The 24199-nt window shown below is 40.6% G+C and overlaps 1 protein-coding gene across 2 annotated transcripts in view; it reads left to right on the forward strand.

Annotated features, from left to right (window-relative positions):
- Positions 1-15293, forward strand: part of RFX6 (regulatory factor X6) — a 57095-nt gene extending 41802 nt beyond the window's left edge. The window contains exons 13-19 of one of the 2 annotated variants that reach the window (XM_006123056.5): positions 1156-1265; positions 4648-4765; positions 5958-6080; positions 8676-8885; positions 10629-11141; positions 12799-13017; positions 14551-15293. In XM_006123056.5, the coding sequence (XP_006123118.3) occupies positions 1156-1265; positions 4648-4765; positions 5958-6080; positions 8676-8885; positions 10629-11141; positions 12799-13017; positions 14551-14726 (1469 nt within the window). In that variant the 3' untranslated portion in view covers positions 14727-15293. The remainder of the gene's footprint in view (positions 1-1155; positions 1266-4647; positions 4766-5957; positions 6081-8675; positions 8886-10628; positions 11142-12798; positions 13018-14550) is intronic. The other variant, XM_014573630.4, reaches the window with a different exon arrangement.
- The last annotated feature ends 8906 nt before the right edge of the window (positions 15294-24199 follow it).

Raw genomic sequence — 24199 nt, forward strand, 5'->3', positions numbered from 1 at the left:
AGCCTTAGACACTATGGGCTCGTCTACACTGGCCCCTTTTCCGGAAGGGGCATGTAAATTTCACCAGTCGTCGTAGGGAAATCCACGGGGGATTTAAATATCCCCCGCGGCATTTAAATAAAAATGTCCGCCACTTTTTTTCCGGCTTTTAAAAAAGCCGGAAAAGAGCGTCTACACTGGCCCCGATCCTCTGGAAAAGTAGGAATAAGAGCCTCCGGAAAAGGGCGCTTTTTCCGGAGGATCGGGGCCAGTGTAGACGCTCTTTTCCGGCTTTTTTAAAAGCCGGAAAAAAAGTGGCGGACATTTTTATTTAAATGCCGCGGGGGATATTTAAATCCCCCGTGGATTTCCCTACGACGACTGGTGAAATTTACATGCCCCTTCCGGAAAAGGGGCCAGTGTAGACGTAGCCTATGGGTAATATAATATATGGAGATATACCTATCTCATAGAACTGAAAGGGACCTTGAAAGGTGATCGAGTCCAGTCCCCTGTCCTCATGGCAGGACCAAGTACCATCTACACTGCAACACTATTTCAAAATAACTAGCACTATCCCGAAATAACTTATTTCAAAATAATGTCAAAATACTGTCAAGCTCCAATTCCTGTAACCTTCACTGTATGAAGAATAAGGGAAGTTGGAGGAAGAGTGTTCTATTTTGAAATAAGTGCTGTGTAGATGCTCCCTATTTCAAAATAATCTATTTTGAAATAAGATATACAATTTGACATAGCTCAGTTGTGTAGCTTATTTGGAGTAAAGCCCTGCAGTGTAGATGCACCCTGCGAGAGTCATCCCTAGACACTGTTTCAATCATCCATATTACAATATGGTAAAGCCATTATTTGCCCTGTTACATTTGGGGTTAGACATAGTTCCAAAAATGAATCCTGAAATTAATGAACGATATCAGTATTTCAGAGTTGAAAAACTCTATGTTCTTAAAGTCTCCCACAATCTGAAAAGTGGAAGAACTTTTTATTATAATATTAATAATAATAATAGCCACTTCCTTGGTGAATTTCCTTTTCTTTCAGTGCTCTAATTCTTTCCTTTCCTTTCCATGCTACAAAATTATCAATGACTGGTGAGTGGCTTTCTCTCATATTCAGTGGAGCGAGCAACGACATGTTTTCCTTTTTACATGGTAGATGACTCTATTACAGTGTTCCAAGAACTGAAGGACCTGCTAAAGAAGAATGCCACCGTGGAATCATTTATTGAATGGTTGGATACTGTGGTTGAGCAAAGGGTTATCAAGGTACCTTTCAATTGCTCTGTCTGAGTCAGGGCCAAATCCTCTCCCCTTATTCATGTAAGAACAGTCCCACTGACTTCAAGGATGAGATTTGCAAAAGCACTCAGCATTGGGCTAACTCTGCTCTCCCTGAAGACAATGAGTTTCCAATGAGACAGATCCTTAGATGGTGTAAATTGCAGTTGGTCCATAAAAGTCAATGAAGCTATGGGTATGTCTACACTAGCCCCCTAGTTCAATCTAGGGAGGCTAAGGAGGGCGACCGAAATTGCAAATGAAGCGCAGGATTTAAATATCCTGCACTTCATTAGCATGTTCGCCATTTTAGAAATTGACTAGCCCGAAGTAACTGCCCACGTCTATACGCGGCAGTGAAACAGGATTCCGAATTAAAGCCCTAAATCGAATTAGCTGTTATTCCTCCTGGAATGAGGTTTACCACCTAATTCGATTTAAGGGCTTTAATTCAGAATCTCATTTCACTTCCGCGTGTAGACGTGAGCAGTTACTTTGGGCTAGTCAATTTCTAAAATGGCGACTGGCCGGGAACATGCTAATGAAGCGCGGGATATTTAAATCTCGTGTTTCATTTGCAATTTCAGTCGCCCTCATTAGCCTCCCTAGCTCAAACTAGGGGGCTAGTGTAGATATACCCTATGACAGTTTATTGAAACTGAGAGTCTGCTCCAATGACCAAGATAAGCCAAATCTCACTGCTTTGGAAAATCCCACCTCAAGTGCTTTAATAGCTCAGTTATATATTACTATGACATTGGAATCAGTCCTTCCACAATTATGTGAAAATAAATAAAAGACACAAATCTTACCTTTGTATTTGTGACATCAGCAGGACTGCCCAAATGAGTGTGAGCAAGATTTGGTCCTCAAACATGCAGATATTTGTTTCTTACTAAATGACATTTGTGCAGTATTAATTGTGGTGCAACATAAAGCGGTAGGATAGAATCAGCAGTGGCTAATCTGGAGAAGGATTTCTTGTATGAATATAAGATAGCATGGAAAGTGCCTCTCTGTGATTTTAGGTTGAGTCCACTAGTATTACTCAAGAATTTTATGGGAATTATTTTTCTGGTGAATTGAAAATCTTCTACAGAACAAATGTAAAACCATAAGCGTGAGGGTTTGCTTACAGTTACATTTAGATTGTTATGCTTGTCTGTTACCAAAAACATGTATATTTTCAAACCAGTAATTTAAATTTGGGTCTTACCTATCAAGACGTGCATTCAGAGTTCCTGATTATATCTGGAATCATAAATGACATCCCAGCTTGTGACTTATAAGCATCTAGGAGAACAGAAAGACGAGGAAAATTAAGTGCTTCAGGTGATAGTGAGAAACACCCAATCCTGAATCAAGCCTTTCCAGTATATGAGGAACTGTTTTCACTTACTTTTGTTTGAGTATATAATGGTTCATGATGCTAAAGTCTTCTGTCATCTTACGAAGCAGGTACATTAAGGGAAGACAGTGTGATCTAGTAATTAGACTCAGGAGACATGGGGTCTGTGCCTGGCTCTGCCACTGACCTGTGGGTTGACATTAAGCAAATTATTTCCTTTCTCAGTGTCCACATCTGTAAAATGGGCATAATGATACTTACCTCCTTTGTAATGCACTTCGAGATCAATTAATAAAAAGCATTATATAAGAACTAGATATTGTTATTGTTAAGTACAGTGTTTAATAGAGCCCTTAGAGATGAATTTAGTCCTCAGATAATATAACAGTCATATTGAGTCTGACCTATGGTTCCTATAGCTCACTCTCCTGTCTTCTGACAATGGCCAGTGCCAGATGCTTCAGAGTGAATCAACAGAACAGGGCAAATATTGGGTGACACATCCCTTGTCATTCATTCCCAGCATCTGGCAGTCGAAGGCTTAGGGACACCCAAAGCATGAGGTTGCATCCTTGACCAGCTCGACTAATAGCCATTGATGGATCTATCTCCATGAACTTATGCTAATTCTTTTTTTGAACTCAGTTATAGTTTATATCTTCACAACATCCTTTGGCAACGATCTCCACAGGGTGACTGTGGGTTGTGTGAAGAAGTACTGCCTTTTGTTTGTTCTAAGCCTGCTGCCTAGTCATTTCATTGAGTGATCCCATATTCTTGTGTTACGTGAAGGAGTATATAGCACTTCTTTATGCTCACTTTCTATATCAATCATGATGTTAAAGACCTGTAGCATATACCCTCCAGTCATCTCTTTTCCAAGCGGAGCAGACCCATTCGTTTTAATCTCTCCTCATTTAGAAGCTGTTCCATACCCTTAGTCATTTTTGTTGCCCTTCTCTGTACCGTTTCCAACTCTAATATCTTTTTTGAGGCAGGGCAATCAGAACTACACACAGAATTCAAGGTGTAGCTCTACCATGAATTTACAGACTAACATTATGATATCTGCTGTCTTACATAGACAAATACACAACTCCCAGAGATGTGAGGCTTAAACTATCTTATTTGCAAGCTGAATTTGACCGTTACAATCTAAAATATGATGCAGGATTTTCTTTTAGACAATCAGTGACAAACAAGGCAGGCAGAAAAGATAGAAGATCATCTCCTCTCCTCCCCTCCCTTAAGCATCTATTGTGTAACATGATATAAAGGCAAACAGGTATGGCTTCCAGCATTGTTTTTTCCCAGGGTTAGGAAAAAACAAAACCAACCAGCAGTCCCCTGTAGGAGTTGAGATTAGTTGAATAGGAGCTAATCATTTACAGAACATGTAAGCCTCCATTGCCCTCTACCTTCTGTTTACATTAAAGAGCAGTCACTGTCAAATTCACAACACTGCTTCTTTCTGTTTGCAAAAGTGACAGTTTATAATGTTAGCACACAATGAGCTACTAAAAATTAAAGCCCAGTTTTAGGCTACCAGATATGCCAGTTGGTTGTTTGGTAAAAGAGATGGCCCACTTAATACTATGCATATGAAGGGAATAATTCTAGCTCTTTGTCTTATGTGACTCAATGCAATGCAGAATTTTTTTCCTCCCTACCTATACTGATAGAAGAAGGCTAGCCGAAACACTATTCAGCACAGCCCCAAGGGAAAGCAGCCTGCCTCATTGGAGGTGTAGCCAGGTCCCCAGGCCACTTGCACTATAGTGTGCGTGCACTACTCCTTTCTGAAGCACTAACACGTGCACTGTAAAGCATGTCTCATGCAGTCAGACTGAGCCATCCCATCCTGCCAGACTAGCCAAGAGATCCTGTGAAGTGTCAAACACATACTATTTGCCTGTCTCCCTTGATCTATTTGTGGCCATATGCATAGGCTGAATAATATTCCTTATGGATTGGAGTTAATATAGTTATTTACAGATTCTTCTTTTTCCCTCTCTCTTTTAGGCAAGCAAACAAAATGGGAGGTCGCTGAAGAAGAGAGCTCAAGATTTCCTTCTCAAATGGAGCTTTTTTGGGGCCCGAGTGATGCATAATCTCACTCTAAACAACGCTTCAAGTTTTGGTACTGTAGGCTTTATAAAACCCTTCTTTTTGAACTGCCTTCTTGGCATTCTATCCAGACTGCCCAAGATTGTGAAATTGTCTTCTAGCTAATGTTTCTCTGACCAGAGCCCAAGCTATTATTTTGTAAACATTGCCAACTGTATTTTTAAAAAGAATTCTTAGTAGTAATTAGTTGATAACCGAGAATTAATGTCAGTTTTTAAAGTTTTAATTTTTCTGTGTCTTTTTTGAGCTAGTGGTAGGAGTTAATTTCCCAGTGTGTGAAATGGGGATAATGACACTGATTTTTGCAAAGCATGGAAACCTAAATCGCAATAATAATAATATCATTAAATAATAATGGTTAAATGTGTGATGTAAGAACAAGGAACTATTATGACTTGGCAATAAAATCCACAGTTGTATTTCCTAAGATAAGAGGTGCAGATAAATTATTTTAAATCAGAATAACACATCTGAATCAATATGGCAAAAATAATTGTTTTTCACATTAAGCCATTTTATAAGGAATTTAGCAAAATATCTGCTCTTGGATAATAGACCTCAAACACCACATTCTGCTCCTATTTGTTTTAAGATCTAAGGTTCACCCTTCATATACTTTGAGGCTTTTAACATTTTAGTGTCCTTCAAAATGGACATTTCTAAATTCAAATTTTTTAGCATTACGTGAAAAATCACATTGCACTGATTTCTCAAATTATCTCAGTATCGGAGGTTACATTTTTAACTTTAATTCAAAGGATATTTGAAAAGGCTGTCGTGAGAGGTCTGTTTTGAATGTGGCATTTCCTTGAAATCAGCTCCAAGACTGTGTCGACCATTGTCTGGTTATTTAGCACAAGACAAACAGAAATAGAGCAGAGTCAGGCTCATTCTAGCAGAGAGCAGCTTTATCTACCTCCAGTGTGTGCCCTCTTCATGTATAAAGCATGTCTCACTTTCATCAGTATTTTTCTTTGATGTAATTAGTGGCCAAATAGCTTACAGGACAGTAAACATATTGAGCTAGGTGGGCCAGTGCAAACAGAGATTAGAGTGAGAAGTTAGGCACTATTCCTTGTTGGTCTTGGCAGGTCATTTAAAGTCCAACAATTATTTGTTTGTTTCACTTGCTTCTTGTAAAGTGTTGAGAGATGGTCAGAAAGATAATTTTGCTACACTCTCTCTTCTCTTCTCCCCCTACCAAGGTTCTTTTCATTTGATCCGTATGCTACTAGATGAATACATCCTGCTAGCCATGGAGACCCAGTTCAATAATGACAAAGAACAAGAACTCCAGAATCTGTTGGACAAGTACATGAAGAATTTGGGTAACTTGATTAAGTTTAATTCTTTTTGGTTTTATTGATTTATTTAGGCCCTGACCCTGCAATGTACATGCTTAACTTTTAAAAACAGAACATGAGCAGTCTTGTTGACTCCAGTTGGTCTACCCATGTGCTCAAAGTTAAATATATGCATGAGCCTCTACAGGACTGGAGCCTCGTTTCCCCATTTAGGGTACATAGCAGTCAGGCCTGCTGACGGGGGCAAAGAGGGCAACTGCCCCAGGACCCAGCAATTCTAAAGGGTCTGGGGCTCACACCGCCGCTACTGCTTATGCCACAGCAGCGGTCCCCGCGTCCTAGGCCCTTTAAATTGTTGCTGGAGCACCATGTGGCACACTTCAGGCAGCTCTAAGGGTAGGGGGGCAGTACATCGCAGTCCAGGTGGCACTGAGGGCTGGTTGCATCCTGCACTGCCCCTTCTGCCTCAGGTCCCACCCTTCTGGGAGCGTGAGGCCAGCCTCCCCTCCCCACCTTGCCCAGGAACCAGGCATGACTGTCAACTTCCCTGGCAGCAATTAAACACACTCAGCAGGCCCGGGTCAGCTGACTTGGTCTTGCAGATGTCTGGCTGCTGGGCTATAAAACTGTTGTGTAAATATTCGGGCTCATACTGGAGACTGAGCTCTAGGAGTCCCAAAACCCAGACCAGGACTAAAATGTCTAACTTAGCAGTTTTTAGCGCCACAGCCTGAGCCTCACAAGTCCGAGTCAACTGACCAAGGACAGCTTCAGTCATGTCACAAGTCTTTGATTCCAGTGTAAATGGGCCCATGTTGAAGTATTACCATGAGAAAAAGGATCCCTTGTAAAAAAGCATTTTAAACTTTCCCAGAGATCATTCTACTTCCACACTGATGCTTATATCATACTCCAGGTACCTTGCTGGGCCCACCGATGGGGGAAGGCAGAGGGGACTGTTACCCTGGGGATACTCAAAAGGGCCCATGGGCTCCCAGCTGCTGTCACGACTAATGTGGCAGCAACTCTGGAGCCCCCGGCTCTTTAAATCACCATGCAAAGCACTGCACTCCAGGTGGCACTCCGAGCTGGCTGTTCCCAGCCCCGTCTCTTCTGCCAGGGACCCTGCCCCTTCCAGGAGCGTGGAGTCCCCCCCTCCCCTACACACACAGACACCTTGCCCAAGCACTCATGGAGATTGTCAGGCCCCTGCACCTCGCCATGAGGTGAATAAAGCTGAATAAAGCTCAAGAAATTGCATTTGGACCAAATTCAGCTTTCATTTACACCATATAAATCCAAAGTCCTGGGCTCAATGGATTTACTTTGAATTTACACCAGCCTAAATTAAATCAGTCTTCAGATATTTGTTTCTTAATGGTCAAATTCTGCTCTTTGGAACAAGCACATTGATTTAGTCTGAGGATAGAAATCGGCCTTTTTAGTTGTTTTGAGCTTTACAGAGCTTTGGGCTACACAGAATTTGCACTCAGCTTGGGGACTCAGGTGGGACTTAAAAACGTGAAGTGAAATTCCAGCATGACTGAAGACAATAACAAAACTCCGAGGGTATGTCTACACTACCACCCTAGTTCGAAGTAGGGTGGTTAATGTAGGCAACCTGAGTTGCAAATAAAGCCCGGGATTTGAATTTCCCAGGCTTCATTTGCATATTGCCGGGCGCCGCCATTTTTAAATGTCCGCTAGTTCGGACTCCATGCCCGTGGCTACACGCGGCACGAACTAGGTAGTTCGGATTAGGCTTCCTATTCCGAACTACCGGTACACCTCGTTCCACGAGGAGTAACAGTAGTTCGGAATAGGAAGCCTAATCCGAACTACCTAGTTCGTGCCACGTGTAGCCGGGGGCACGGAGTCTGAACTAGCGGACATTTAAAAATGGCGGCGCCCGGCAATATGCAAATGAAGCCCGGGAAATTCAAATCCCGGGCTTCATTTGCAACTCCGGTTGCCTACATTAACCACCCTAGTTCTAACTAGGGTGGTAGTGTAGACATACCCCCATTGATTTCACTGGTGCCAGGCTTTTACCCATGGTGTGCATTGAGCTTTAGAAGTGATGAAAAGAACAAATACTTTTTGCTAAGCAACACTATAAAATGTATGAGCTTTAGGGGCTTTGAGCTCTCCTTCACTGCCCTTCATGTGATTAAGGTTTAAATGTTATGAGTCTAATTCATTCGTGATGCAATTCAATTGACTTAATGGCTTGAATGTTTCCACTTACTTCACTTACACTTCCAGAGGGATGAATTTGACCCAAATAATTACCATTATTGCTTCATTAAAGAGCAGTTCTTCTGTTATGATGTAGCTCGATGGGCATAGAACACAATGAAAGGCGTTAGATTGGGGAAGGGGAAGACTAGGTTGACCCCAATAAAGTTGCATATATTCAGTATGTGAATATATACTGAAATATTCAGTGAAATTTGGAGGCTTTGTAGGATTTTTGTATTTAAGATAAGAAATCACAGTAAATGAATCACTAACAGGTCCCTTGTGTTCTCATCAGCCCATTCACAGGCTGTATATTCACAGTGAGTTTACATGCTGTACATAAACAACCACAATAAAAAAATTCTTATTCTTTCTCAGATGCAAGTAAAGCTGCTTTTACTGCCTCACCAAGCTCCTGTTTCCTTGCAAACCGCAACAAAACTGCTACCCTTCCTAGTGACACTTCAGTCAAGAACGAGTGCCTTGCAGAGCAAACTTATGTGTCACTGTCAGCCAACCAGCACAGCAGTTTACACACTGGTTTGAACCCCTTCTCCACTGGAGACAGTGAAAATATGCAGCTAACAGGTATTATTCAATTTTTAAGCATTTGGAAGATAATGGGGTAATAAGGACTTAACTAACATGTATTTCTCATGAACAAATCATGCAAAACAACCTAATGTCCTTCTTTGACTGGGTTATTGGGCTGGCGAATAAGAGGAAATCTGTAAATATTATATATCTTGATTTTAGTAAGTCTTTTGACACAGTCCCATGTGGCATTTTCATAAGCGTTTGTAGTCTAGATGAAATTCTTATGAAGTGGGTGCACAACTGGTTGAAGACCCCAGTACTTATCAATGGTTTTCTGTCAAACTGGGAGGACTTATCTAGTGGGGTCTAACAAGGGTCTTTACTAGAGCCGGTACTATTTGATATTTTCATTAATGCCTTGGCTATCAGAATGGAGACGATGCTTATAGAAATGTGAATTACACCAAATTGGGAGAGGTTGCTAGCATTTTTCAAGACACGATTAGAAGTCAAAAGGACCTTAACAAATTGGAGAAGTGGTCTGAATTCAACAATTTAAAATTCAATAAAGTGCAAAGTACTTCACATAGAAAGGAAAAAAACCGCACAACTACAAAATTGGAGAAACTCAAATGGTTCAAAATGATGTGGGTTTACAATGGATCACAAATGGAATATCAGTCAGCAACATGGTGCCATTACAAAAAAAAAGGCTAATATAATTCTGGGGCATATTAGCAGGAGTGTTGTATATAAGCCATAGAAGGTAATTGTCCCACTCGACTCAGCACTGGGGAGGCCTCAGCTGGAGTACTGTGTCCAGTTCTGAGCACCACAAGGTGTGGACAAATTTGTGAGAATCCAGAGAAAAGATACAAAATGATAACAGGATTAGAAAACATACATTTTGAGGAAAGATTTTGAAAGGGCATATTTTAGTCTTGAAAAAATCTGGACCTGAGAACTATCTTCAGGTATGTAAAGGGCTGTTATAAAGAGGACAGTGATCAATTGTTCTTCATGTTCACTGAAGGTAGGACCAAAAAACAATGGGCTTAAAACATTCTGTAGCAAAGGAGATGTAGGTTAGAGATTAGGGGAAAAAAATTCCAACTATCAGGATGAATAAACAGTGGAATAGGCTTCCAAGAGAGGTTGTGGAATTCCCATGATTGGAGATTTTTACGAACAGGTGTGAAGGATCATCCTGGAGACATGCCCCTGGGTGCTGTGTTTGATAACCGCTCAAGGTCCCTTCCAGCTCTACAGTTCTGTGATTCTATACCTCAGTCTCTTCTCCTTGCTGATATCATGTCTTTGTTAGTCCATACTTACACAAAGTTACTAAAGGAGGAAGACTATGCTATAATCCCTCTCTGCTCTTTAGCTGGAGCTGAAGCAGTTCATGATTTTAGTTCTGAAGTTCCCCAGTTCAGTCCTATAGGGTGGCCAATAGGGTGGCTGTCACATTAAATGGGAGTTTGTCTGAAATTCGAACTGCTGTGGATCTCGGAGGCATGGGTTAAGTTTTCTTTGAGCAGTGAGTGGACAAAAGCATTGTTATCTCAAGCATTTGAGGCCCACAGCAGTTTGAATACCAGATGTGCCTCCCTCTCCATGCAATAGGGTGGCTGCAGTGTTGGCCAGTGCCCCAGGTTTGAACAGCATAGAGGGGGCCTGTAACACTCACTCACTAGTGTGTTATATTTACCATTTTGGAAAAACCATTGTTACTCAGCATCTAAGTATATCACAACATAAACATAACCTAATACTAATGCTTGTTTCTTTCAGGTCAGATGGAGCTCTCTCAAAGCACCGGTCAGCTGATGACTCCACCCATTTCCCCAACCATGGCAAATCGAGGAAGTGTGATCAACCAGGGCCCTATGGCTGGGAGACCGCCAAGTGTAGGCCCAGTGTTATCCACACATTCCCACTGCTCTTCCTATTCAGAGCCCCTTTACCAGACTTTGTCACAAACCAACCAGAGCTATTATGGAAGCAATTCCAATTATCAGGCCCTGTTCAGGACCCAGGCGCCTACCCCTTCAGGAGTTTATCACCATAGGGCAGAGCACAGTCGATTCACAGCCTTGAGTGAGCAGCAGTTCTCCAGAGACTACTTCAGTAGCAGTTGCGCTGTGTCGCCATACAATCCCAGGTCTCCCTCCAACTACGCCCCCCCTTCGACTACACAGGACACACACAATATGCAGTTTTTGAACACTGGGAGCTTCAATTTCCTGAGCAATTCAGTGTCTGCTGCCTGTCCGGGAGCAACATATCCTCCTAATGCTTCCAATGGTATTAATCTTTATGAACATCTCCCTTTCTTTCGGACTGTTTATTCATATGCAAAGGCAGTACGGGCTTTTTGTGTCCTTTCTCTTACAAATAAGGTGCTTTGCAGTTCCTGTTCACTGTGGCTGACCGCTGCCCTGATGGAGCCACCTGGTGCTTCAGCCGGCCTGCTGCTGGCTCAGATGGACTCCTGCGACAGGGCCCCAGACTGCCAGCCCCCTGGCAACCAATCCGGTTGGGCTCCTGGCCCCCAAAGAGCTCCTGCCTCTGGTTTTCCACCAGAACTCTCTGGGCAGGCAACATCTGGACATAAGAACATACATAAGAACATAAGAATGGCCGTACTGGGTCAGACCAAGGGTCCATCTAGCCCTTGGTCTGGACCATGAATGTTGCCTGTCCAGAGAGTCCCGGTTTAGAGAATTCAACCTGTACCATTATAATTAGAATTTTCTTTGCTTGTATTTTTTCTTTGCTGTCCATTTCAAAATTTATGTATGAACCCAGGGTTGTGAGTTCAATCCTTGCGGAGGCCATTTAGGGATTTGGGGCAAAAATTTGTCAGGGTAGGTACTTGGTCCTGCTGTGAAGGCAGGGGACTGGACTTGATGACCTTTCAAGGTCCCTTCCAGTTCTAGGAGATAGGCAATCTCCAATAATTTAATTTATTTATGATGCAGGGTCACATTTTCAAAGGGGCAGAATTCAGTTAAGGATATAAAGCTGAATAGTTGCTCCACTGATTACTTGATTGTGGATGATATAGGTTTGAGTCTGACTTTGATTCACTCTTTGCTGAAACCGTGGGCAAGTTTTTAGATTATCTTTTCTCTACTCTCTCATTGCACATAGGTAATGTTTTAATGTTTAATAAGCCATGTGCCAAGAAATTAACTAAGAACTACATACTATTGCTAATTAGGGGAAACTTAAAACAAGCTTATTTTATAAAATGCGGATTTACTGTAGCATAATGACTAAAACTAGTCACTTGTAGCTAATTTATGTTAGTCCTATAAATAATCCTTGTTGTTTTTTTCATATACATATTCAAGAGAACAAAACAAAGGTAAATAGTAAGAATAAGTGGTGTTTGGAACTAGATCCAGATATTACAGCCAGGGAATAAAATTTGAATTCAAGGCCATACAAAATTAGTGGTTTGGAGTACATTCTGGGGTACTGAATTCTTGTATGACTGGTAGTTCTAGTTAGCTTTTCTCCACAGATTGACCAGAAACAAAATATTGGCCCTTTCTGGTTTGGAATTTAACCTGGAACACTGCATTTTAATTTAGAGATTCTGATCTTAGACCCCCTAAAACTCAGTAGGCTCAATTTTAAGCATTTGTTTTTTAATGCATTTCTGATAATCATATTTGCACATCAAGAGCATGGTCTATCAGCAGTTCTCAAAGCACTATAGTAACATTAATTAATTTAAATCACACAGCACCTCTGTGATACAGAAAAGTACTGTTACTCTCATATGACAAATGGGGCAATGGAGGCATAGAGTTATAATGGTTTGCCCCTGGCCATAATGCTAGGCACTAACAGATACAGCAGTAGAACCCAGATTTTCTGACTCCCGGTTATGCTCCACTAGAGCAACCATTCTTTTCTATACAGTTACTTTATTTTAATTTCTTGTCAATAGGATACTATGGGAACAACATAAATTATTCAGAATCCCACCGACTTGGATCAATGGTGGATCAACATGTTTCTGTAATCAGTAGTGTGAGCAGCATTCGACCACTGCCACCGTTCAATGACATTCATGACCCCCTCAACATTTTAGATGACAACGGAAGGAAACAGGCAGGCTCATACTATACAGACTCATCATCTTCAATAGTCTGTCGGACCCCCCTAAGTAAGTACCTCTGATGATCAAGCAAGGACTGTGAATCTGGGAATCCCTTCATATAGTGTAATCTAAACACATTAGCCAAATTCTGTAGTACTCACTTAAAGCAAAACATCCACTGTGGTCAGTGAGTTTTACTGGAGTGAGAACCATGTCATCCCAAGGTGTTTGGAAAGGCAAGTATTAAGAATAAAGGACTATTTCTTCTTCCTTTAATTCCATGGAAATCAGCTGCTTTAATTCAGGGCTTATTTTGAGTCAATGTTATGAATGAGGTCAGAAGAGCTGCACAGAGGATGTTAATCACAGCATAATTAGTCTCTAGTAGGGTATGTCTACACTTGCACCCTCTTTTGAGAGAGGGATGCAAATGAAGACATTCGAAATTGCAAATATTTGCATTACTGCGCTTTTGAAATAACAGACACTGTTAAGACACGGTTATTTCGAGAAAAAACCCTTCTCTCGAAATAACCCTTATTCCTCATACAATGAGGTTTACCAGTTATTTCGAGAGACGGGTTTTCTCTCGAAATAACCGTGTCTTAACTGTCTTATTTTGAAATAGCGCTATTTAGAAATAGCGCCATAATGTGAATATGCAAATGAAGCATGGGATATTTAAATCTGGAAAGAGGGTGCAAGTGTAGACATACCCTATATGAATAACATGTATTTGCTTCTAGACACCAACTATTTGATTTCCTTCCTCTGCTTTTCTGCTTACCTTGTGCAATAAACTGCAAAAGAGGCAAAAATAATGTCTTCTATTTTATACAGGTAACGGCTATGTCTGCACTACAATGATGTATCGGAATTTGCATATCTTTTTCCGTTAGTTTTTTTGGAAGAGGTTTTTCCGAAATTTGGCCTGTCTACACTGGGCCAAATTTCAGAAAAGCCTCCTCTTTCAGAAGAGCCCTTCTTCCTTGTGGGAAGAGGAAGGCAGGGCTTCCAAAAGAGCGCGTCGACTCTTCCGCAAAAAAAAGCGGAAGAGCAGTTGCGTTCCCTGGATGTGGCAGAGTTTTTCCAAGATACTTCTGGTATCCCGGAAAAACCCCATAATGTAGACATAGCCAATGTGTAGAGCTAGTCAGGAATCTTTCAACAAAATGTTTTTGTAAAAAAATGCCAATTGGGTGATATCGAAACTGGTGCAGTAAGTGTAGCCTACGAGTTAATTCGGGAATGAATGGTGCTAGATGCGGGAGGAAGAGGAATAGCAAACATGATTCATTTTCCATGGTTTGCATTAGAGACAGGCTTATGCTGTGAAGTTCAGTCTCATGGCTGGATTCCTAACTCCCTAAAAATTCAAGTTTGTTCCTCCAGATCTGGGATTTTACATTATCCTTTTATAAAGAGAGGAGTCATTTGGGGAATTCATATCTGAATCCAGAAGAGTTCAGATTTCAGCCCTACGCTACCTGTGTTTAGAGAGATGGCATGTCTGAATATAGGCCTGTATCTAAAGTAAAGTGTGTATTAAGATAGACTCCAATAGATAACTTGTAGTGATAGTTGCCTTTCTTTTCATAGCTTCAAATATGCAAACTGCAATATCTGCATCGTCCTCCCAATGCATGTATGGAACATCTAACCAGTATCCTTCTCAGGAACCACTGGACTCCCATGCGCAGCCCAATAGAGAAATGGTGTCATCTTTACCACCAATCAACACTGTCTTCATGGGAGCTGCTGCTGGAGGCACCTGAATTAGAAGAAGTATTTTATTTTTTACACTTATTTTCCAGTTCTAGCTTCAGGTGGTTTTGTTAGTTGACAAACCCCATCAATAACTGGAATGAAAAAGCATTAAAATTGGTCTTAAGGAACCCATCCTGAAGATATTATCACCCAAAGAGAAAACAAGCTGCTCTCAGTTTGTGCTCTGCACATGAATTGCTCAGAAATTGTCTCCACCAATTGTCTCTCCGAAGTCTTAACTTCAGGGTGAGCAGAAAGAACCAATGAGTCTTGAAAATATGTCTGAGTTGTGAAGAAATGATTATTCCCATTTCTAATTTATTAAATATACTGTTTTAGTCTTTCACATGCATATTTTTTGTATAAAAAGTGTTTATTTAATACCTGTGATGCTTGTTATTTATTAGGATTGCAGAATCACTGTTTACTTTCTCTTGTTTGACAAATAGTCAAATGTATGTGTTCTACCTCCTATGGAAATGTTTACAAGGTCAATTTTTTACTGCTTCAAATCAATCTAAATCAAAATTCTTCAGTTTTCTACAGTTGTATATTAAAATATCAATTTCAAATTCTTAGTGCCTTATGCTCCTACTTATATTAGAGTCCACAAGAATCACCCATATTATAGGGCAGATCTTTCTTTTAAAATAATAATAACGAGGCTTTAAACACTTTCTTACTTAAATCACATCTTTAGAGGCTGCAAATATTATCCTCTAAATATATCATGACACAACCTGACATTGTTGCCAGATAACTGCCATTAAATGGAAACTGTGCCACAAAAATGTACAGGTACAGTCCAGTGCTGATTGAAGTCAGTGGAAAGACTGCCATTGCCTTCAGTGGGCCTTTGACTATGGCTCTCTGTACACACAACAAATGTAGTGGAAATGATCGAAACACATTGCAAAACTCCAGTTATGCTTTAATAACTCTCCCTTTAAAAGTTGGAAATGAACATTCACTAACTAAGATAAAAACGGGAGAGAGGAATAAACGTATAACATTTAAGAGGAGCCAGTTTTGGCTGAACGTATTCCTTGAGGTTTCATCACATGACATAATCTTTAATTAAAGATGAATCTTGAATTCTTAGAGACTCCAGGACAAACCTTGAGGTTTGGCAATCCTAGAAAGTATTCTACAGATTTAGATTTAAATGCAAATTTCCCAGGTTTAAGGGGCTGTTTAGCTTCACTGGTCCAGTTCAGCCTATTACACACAACTCAGATGTGGATTAGAACTTCCCCATATGCTGGCATAGGTGCTGCAACTACGAGTATGAAGGGTGCTGCAGCACTCCATGGCTTGAAGTGGTTTCTATTACATTATATACAGGGTTTCTAGTTTGGTCCAATAGCTCTCAACACCCCTACCATAAAAATTGTTCAGCACCCCTGTGTGTTGGAGCCACTGGGTTTATTTTGGGGGCTTTATGATGCAATATTCAGGTTAGTTCCATTTTCTGCATAACTCAATTTCTGTTTTTCACCATAAGTTCTGTCCTGGAAGCCTGATTACAACAGAGAGCAAATAATACAGGCAGTGTGAGTGTGCATTTCTCTGCTATGATTTCACACCAAAGAAAATAACCCTTGTTTAGAAACATCCATTTAGCTATCACGAAGCAATGTAACAACAACCTATTCTAAACACTGCAAAAAGAAGTCCATAAAATATAAGCCTCTGAAACAAGCCATACGTCGCTAACCCCTCACTTCATAATGGCAACTGAGCTAGATGAGCTGACGCAAGATTATACATGCATTGGCTGCAATAGAGTAAACACAAACAATATTGTGTTGTGGGTTTTTTAAAGTCCTCCCTGCTACTGGTAGCAATGCTAGTCTTACTACACAAATGTTGTGAGACAAATGAGACACTTGAAATGACATCACACCATGTTGAAAAAAATTGAATTCAAGGTTGAATGTCTTTGAAAAAGACATGCACTAGCTCAGCCAGAGGCTATGGGTTTGAAACAAGAACGAATGGGTGAAATTCTCTGATTTCTGTTAAACCACAGTTCAGATTAGATGGTTATAGTGCTTCTTTCTGGCCATAAAAATCTATGAGCCTATGAACACGTAATCAAGAAAGCAAAGTTGCAATCTCGTCATCTACATGATTCCCCCAGCATTGTGTTGATCTACTATTGTTCATAAATTGGAATTGTATATTAAGCTTCCTTTCTTTCATACAGGAGGCAGTGGGCAATTAAGGGGAAGTATTTACATACAAATTTTAAACTCGATATACAGTGCCACAAAGATAAAAGTCTCGTGAGTCTGTAGCAGAATGGGGACTGGCAAATAGGAAAGAGGGTGGCTCTACCTACCTTCTGCTATATCTAGGGATCAGATATAAGCAAGGGGGGCTGTTGCCTAGCAAAGGATATGGGTAGTCCCCACTCTAATTAGCACATGTTTTGCTATGAGCAGCTGATTGATGCAACTAAGCAGCAATGACAAACAGCATAGGTGCTGACTTCAGCGCTGGAAAACCCTTGGGGAAAAATTGGTGGGTACTGATCACCCATTGGTAGCACCTCTATCAGCTCCCCCCTTGGTCAACTCTCTTGCAGCATTGGGAAGGCTCTGGATGGGGGAGGAGACAGGAGGAGTGGTGAAGACACGGCACGCTCGAGGGGGCAGAGCTGAGCGGGAAGACGTGGGGTGGGGGTGGAAATAGGTGAGATGGAGCAGGGTTGAGGGGGAGGCCTTATGAGAATGGGTGGAGTGGGGATGGAGTCTGAGGCAGACCCAGGAGTCAGGCACCCCCTGGCACTTTTGAAAGTCAACGCCTGTGTCAAATAGTGTATGGCATGGAAGTGGTAAACTGTGTCTTACTATATGATATGAAATCACAGCTTGGCACACCCTCTCTTCAAAAAGCATGATATTCTCTTGGATGGATGTGCTCTTGGTGACTTGGTCTTACATATGCAGCATGACTATAATGGCAGAAACTGGCTCTTATGAGGCATGCATTAGTACCCAGTGTCTCATTTGAGTGTATGGTGATTTGCATGCATAACTTCTAGTCACATTCATTTTCTGATACAAGCCTCTTCATATATAGATCCTAATTAAAGGTTTTGTCATAAAGCATTTAATCTAAACCATGCATCTTTGGATAAGGCAAGACCCAATATCATCAGCAAATATTAGCAGATTAATATTATAATTGATACTGGATGCAGGCCAGCTAAAATATTAAACTACTGAATTCATCATTGACTGGAGGAGCAACAAAAAACAAGACTCTAATAGCCATCTATACGCTTCACCCAATCAGAGGGGCTACGTCTACACTGGCCCCTTTTCCGTAAGGGGCATGTAAATTTCACCTATCGTCGTAGGGAAATCCGCGGGGGATTTAAATATCCCCCGCGGCATTTAAATAAAAATGTCCGCCGCTTTTTTCCGGCTTTTAAAAAAGCCGGAAAAGAGCGTCTAGACTGGCCCCGATCCTCCGGAAAAAGCGCCCTTTTCCGGAGGGTCTTATTCTTACTTCAAAGTAAGAATAAGACCCTTCAAAGTAAGAATAAGACCCTCCGGAAAAGGGCGCTTTTTCCGGAGGATCGGGGCCAGTCTAGACGCTCTTTTCCGGCTTTTTTAAAAGCCGGAAAAAAGCGGCGGACATTTTTATTTAAATGCCGCGGGGGATATTTAAATCCCCCGCGGATTTCCCTACGACGATAGGTGAAATTTACATGCCCCTTACGGAAAAGGGGCCAGTGTAGACGTAGCCGAGGACTTTTGTATGGTCAAAAGACTTAGCATATGTTATTTAATTAAAAAAAGAGCAAATTCCATAGGATTTAATATCCTAGCAATTCAAAAGAGCAATTGGTACCTTTATGTTTTTATAGTATCGTTAGAAGTGTGGTTTACTATATTTAATGGTACACTACTTAATGTGAATTTCCTTCTAATATCAGACTGAAGTTTATTTATGAGAATTCAATAAATAAATAATTTCAATTTTTTTAATAGTCTTAAGTTTGATATACCATTTTAAAGCAGTAAATAATAGACTCAATGGAGAGTGATCATTTGAAAAACACTGGATAATTCAATTTGAGTATATGTTGTATATAAATTCCTATGTCCCTTTTAGATATACATTCCAGAAAGTCAATTTTAAGTGATAAAAGCTTGTAGGTATTGCATATGATTGCATATGATATAATTATTCACTGGCAAATGAAGAATATTCCAAAAAACAAAATTTGAGAGCCGCTCTTCAAAAAAGGGAGAAGAGAAATGACAGTGAACTTGGACTGTGCAGTATATGAGTGGGTGGATGAATGAATTCCTCAGTTCTGCTCTCTATTCAAAAATAAAACAGATAGAAAAACAAGTGGCTGAGACCAAACAGCAACATTAAAAGCAGGGAAGTAGCTGAGATATCATAGATATGGGCATGGAAAGAATGTTTCTCCATAACAGAGAAGGAGGTGTACTACTTGTAGTCTCAAAATAGGTTGACTGTGGGATTTTGCTCCACTCTCACTATCAGTGAACTGAGTCTTCCCTGACCATAAATGCATGTGGAAAGTAAAGGGAAACTAAAGGAAATTGGCCTCTGTCCTTAGCTCTGTGGGTTGTGGGCTAGTGAAGAAACTGAGCCATCTCCACAGCAGGAATTGCTGCAAATGCACAAGCCGTGACTACTGCTGTCAGTCTCTCATGAAAAGGTTGAGGTACAGCACAGCCACATTTCTCCGAATCACAACTATTTGGCACCACTCACAACGGTGTGTTAGGAAAGAATGAAATCTGAGGCAGAGAAATGCAAGCACCTGGGAGAAAAAAGGAAGCCATCAATGCAGGTCACTGTTGCCGCAGCCCTGGGACATAGAACCGTAGGAATGATCACCAGATGGAGAACCTAACAAAGGGTGCAATAAGGGCCACTGCCAACCAATTGCCAACACAAATGGCTCCAGTGGTATAGCTGGGGGCAGGCCAAAAAAAGCCAAAAAGCCCTTGACTCCACAACTGTATGTAGAGAGAAGAAATGAGGGTGGAGAGGAAGATAGTACAGGAAACATAACTATTCACCTCATAGATACCAAGTCCTATGATCTTCCATTGTAACAAAACAGGGATGATAAGGACTGCAAACATCCTCCTGCCCTCCCCCCGCAAAAAATGATGAATGGGTGGAAAAGAAAGGAATGCATGGGATACAATTAATAAAGTGACAGCTGAGGGGTAGAGGACCAGCAGGAACTGGGACCTAACAGGACTGGGTAGACTCAAAACAGAGGACACCAATACTAGATTCCCTGTTTAACTCACATAGGAATGATATGCAATATTTCCTATTGCTTCACCATTCACATGAAGAAATACTCAGCATATCAACCAGCAGCAGAACATTAGCACTAGAAAAAGCACACCTACCAGTCACTCCCTGGTTGGCCCCTTTTCCATCGGACACATACGCCACAGAAGAGTCAGATCCTTTCTGATTATGCCCCATCCTGATTATACATCAAGGTAGTACAGGCAGATACAGTCCTCCTGGACTTTAAGCAGGCTTTTGGCTTATCTGAATTATTCTGAGAGAAACAGTTCCAACGCTAGTCATTGCCCCCACCCCAGAGCCTCACCATCAGAAAAAGATATATATAGTGATGTACCCAAAATGCGGTTTCAAACACCCACCCGAACTCTGGGGACAGAAGACTATGGAATCTGAACCTGGATAAAGCTTCAGATATTATTGTCATTCCAGAGTAAGCCAAAAATATACATTCTAAGAGCTAGCCAGAAAATGGGACATGACCCTCCTTCCCACCGCCATGTCATTTTCTTCATAAAACCCCCAAACATACAATTTTCTAGAACAGTTTTCAGACAAACAATTTTTTTCTAACAAACAACTTCCAAACCCCAAACAACGTGAAAACCCCAAAATATTATGGCTTGCGGGTTTTGGGTTTTGAATCAAAAGTAAAAATTTTCTGTGGAAAAAAAAATTCTGAAGAGGTCTTGAACCTAACATTTCTGGCCTACTCTTAGATGACACACACTTTCTAGGACAACTTTATGAGAAAGACTGCTGCTCAAAGAATATAATAATTACCCAGATGGACATCAGTCATAGACTTAAGGACAATCCAAATGAAAACTAATATAGCTCTGAGGGGACCACTGGGACTCCTGCACTTCTGAGATGCTATATAAAAAGCTTCCATGCTCATGTGAGTTGTGTAAAGATGTCTTGTTCCCATTGCAAAGATCAGTACCTTGGGAATCCCGGATAAATAAAATGTCTTTGCATCCTTTCACAATAGCATAGCACATGATCAGAAGATGCAACCAGAGAACTGTAAGAAGATTCAGTGCTAAAAGTAGAAATATGTAAGATACCCTTATGCTGGTTATTGACTTTGAATTGGGGAAGGAGGCAACTGGTTGCTCTCTGAATGGTCATTAGTACCACATACAAGCCTGGACAAGCTAGATCTCCAAGGAAAATAGAAGGATCATTGGCACTCGGGATCAGCATGTTGTCCCAGGTGGGTAAGTATCTGCAAGCTCAGGAGGATTACATCTAGCAACATGGCACACAACAACAGATACTTGTCAAAGCTCAACAACATCGATGTGGTGATGGTAACAAAAATGAAAATGGTGACTGCAGTTTCCCATAGGCAAGAAACCTGCATATCCAGGTGGGAAATCCTGCCCACAAAATCTGAGTGAAACTCTCCATTGTAACAAGGCATCTGTGAAGTTTAGCTAAAACCAATTCTCCAAAGGGACTGAATCATCCAAAATGGGGCCTTCAGCCCATCTTTCACTTCTAGGTGAGGAGCAGGTCTGGGAATGAGGGTGACAGGAGGCAGAAAAGTCAGGCCAATATTATGCATTTCCGAAGGCAGAGTAAGCAAATCTATTGAATGAGCTCAATAATCTTTCATGTTTAAAAGCCTCCTTGTCTATCAAATTCAGATTTTGGTCATGTGTAGGTTTTCTGCACTTACAATGGGAGCACAGATAGAAACTCATTTGGAAACACATAAAAGATTATATTACGTGATTGAAATAGGAAAAATCTACTTCCCTTTCTCTTGGCTTAGTTGATTATTATCCTTGATCAAATAAAGAGCCACATGTTCACAGCGCCCTTATGCCCTGGTTGCTACAGTAAAAAGAGACTTACAGTGAAATTCTGCATTTAAAAAGAGATTGATATTCCATGTTTTTTATTTCTTTCCTGTTCTGTACATTCATAATGGTAAATTAACAGCATATTTCACCCATCCTATCGTCCACCTTTATGTCGGTTTATTATACGAAACAGACACCTCCTTGAATCAACTGGCAGAAAAAAGCAATTAAATCGAATGTATAAAGTTTAATCTTTTAGACAATCTATATTCCAGTTAAAACCTGTTGAACTATAAGAGAGAGGTGGACAAAACCAGCCCTTGCCACAGAAATCTGGTGCTTATAGTTCAGTAAGCTGGAGTGTAGTTCTCTCTAATACGGTCTTTATTTGTTCTCATTTTTAATAAAGAAGAAGCAGGCCTTTGAGGCTAGCTGAAAATGTTGCCATATTGTTTCTGAGTGTATAGAATCTTCATAGTGCATCTGCTTTTGTTTTTACAGAGAGTGGGTACATAGCCCATTGTACTCCCCACCCCACATGCACTGCCCAACTTACAGGGTATATGAGTTTCTAGCCCTCAGATACTGGATATAAATCTTGAATTCATAATCATGCTTTTAGCTTTGGAAGTGAGCTGGTCTATCCTCCACCATGGTCACTACAGATACAGACCTCATACCCTTGAAAAGTTGCTCCCTTGGTGTTCCTTTGGGTGTCACCATTAGAACTCTAGTTCATACCTATTTTTAAAGTTGCCAATATGTTTATGTTTTTATATTTGGCATCCTGTTAAAGCTCAAGTTAATTGTTTCCAGTTCCCATTACAAGACTGTGTGTGTTTATTAGAGACAACCATTAGTGTCTGGCATAATGAAAAAAGGTAAAGCATGTTTCCATTATTTATCCAAAACAGAAGTAAGACATTCACCCTTATGCAGACCTTCAACACTTAACTACCTCCAAAGTCCTAATCTGAAAGGTGAATTCCCACCCTAAATGCAATAATGTATTGTAGGTGATGGCTTAATAACTAATAACAACTATTAATATCAAAAGGAATTGAGAGGGTTTGACCAAAATATTCAAACTTTGGTGATTTAATTTACTCATATACTGTAAATCTGAATTTAGGCACATACATCCTTTCAGAGGTTCTGAGCACCTGCACCTTCTATAAAGTCAGTGAAAATGCAGGCGTTCAGCATGACTGAAAATCATGTATTTCTATGTGCAAATCGGGATTTAGGTGCCTAATTCTAGGCACCAAGGCCTAAATTTTAAAGGTATTTAGGCACTGCTCTGCTCAGCTAAGTTCAGTTTACATCAGTGATTCAAGGGCTTAGCAGCTCATGGATTTGGGCTCCTACGTGCCTATCTTTCTTTTGAAAATAGGATTGACCCCGCTAAGGGTACGTCCACACTACAGAAAAGATCAAAGCTGCTGCTGTCACTCTTCCAGGGTTCAAATTAGCAGGTCTAGTTAAGACAGCTGAGTCAAACTGAAGGGGCACTCCGGTCAATTCCGGTAGTCCTGCTTCCATCAGGAGCAAGGGAAGTCGAAGGAAAAGTGTTTGGATAGCACCAAAAGTTGAGTGAAGTTACTTTGACTTCAGCTAAGCAATTAACATAGCTGACGCTGCATATCTTAATTTGACCTTGTCCCATAGTGTAGACATACCCTAAGTAATTAAGGACTTACAACTCTGAGCAGAGCAATATGTAAATATCTTTAAAACTCTGGGCTCACCACTTGGAAATGGTTTCCTTGATTCTTTCAGTTAATTGACAATGGCCAAGATTTTCAAAAATAGAACACTAGGGTGCCTAAGTCTGAATTTAACTTCCTGCATTTTCTAAAATGCTGAGCACCCGGCATTTCTCAGTGACTGTCATTATTCAAATGACTCTATCAACTAATAAATGCTGAAGGGATACATTGATCATAAACAAACAAACAAAAAACATCCAGCAGTTATTTTCCTTATAATTGTCATGACATGTTCATTTTCTCACATATTACTTTCCATCTTCTCATTATTATCATAGTTAAAACACTTAGTTTATTTTCATCAGGATAATAACACACCAATGCCATTTTTGGGTTCAGTCCTTTACACAATGAAAATTAATCAATCAATCAATCAATCAATCACAAAATACTATTGATTTAAAAAGCAGTAAAGATTATTAAAGCCCAGTAACAGCATTTTAATCCCAGTATCATTAAATATGTCACACAAATAGTACATTAAATGTGAGCTCAAAAGGAACTAATCATGTGGGTTTGGGGCTTTTAAAATTAATTTAGATGGTATTTCTCACATAGTTGCATTCAAGTCACACT

This window comes from Pelodiscus sinensis, chromosome 3 (assembly GCF_052426305.1).
Source record: "Pelodiscus sinensis isolate ZL-2025 chromosome 3, ASM5242630v1, whole genome shotgun sequence".
Lineage (NCBI taxonomy): Eukaryota > Metazoa > Chordata > Testudines > Trionychidae > Pelodiscus > Pelodiscus sinensis.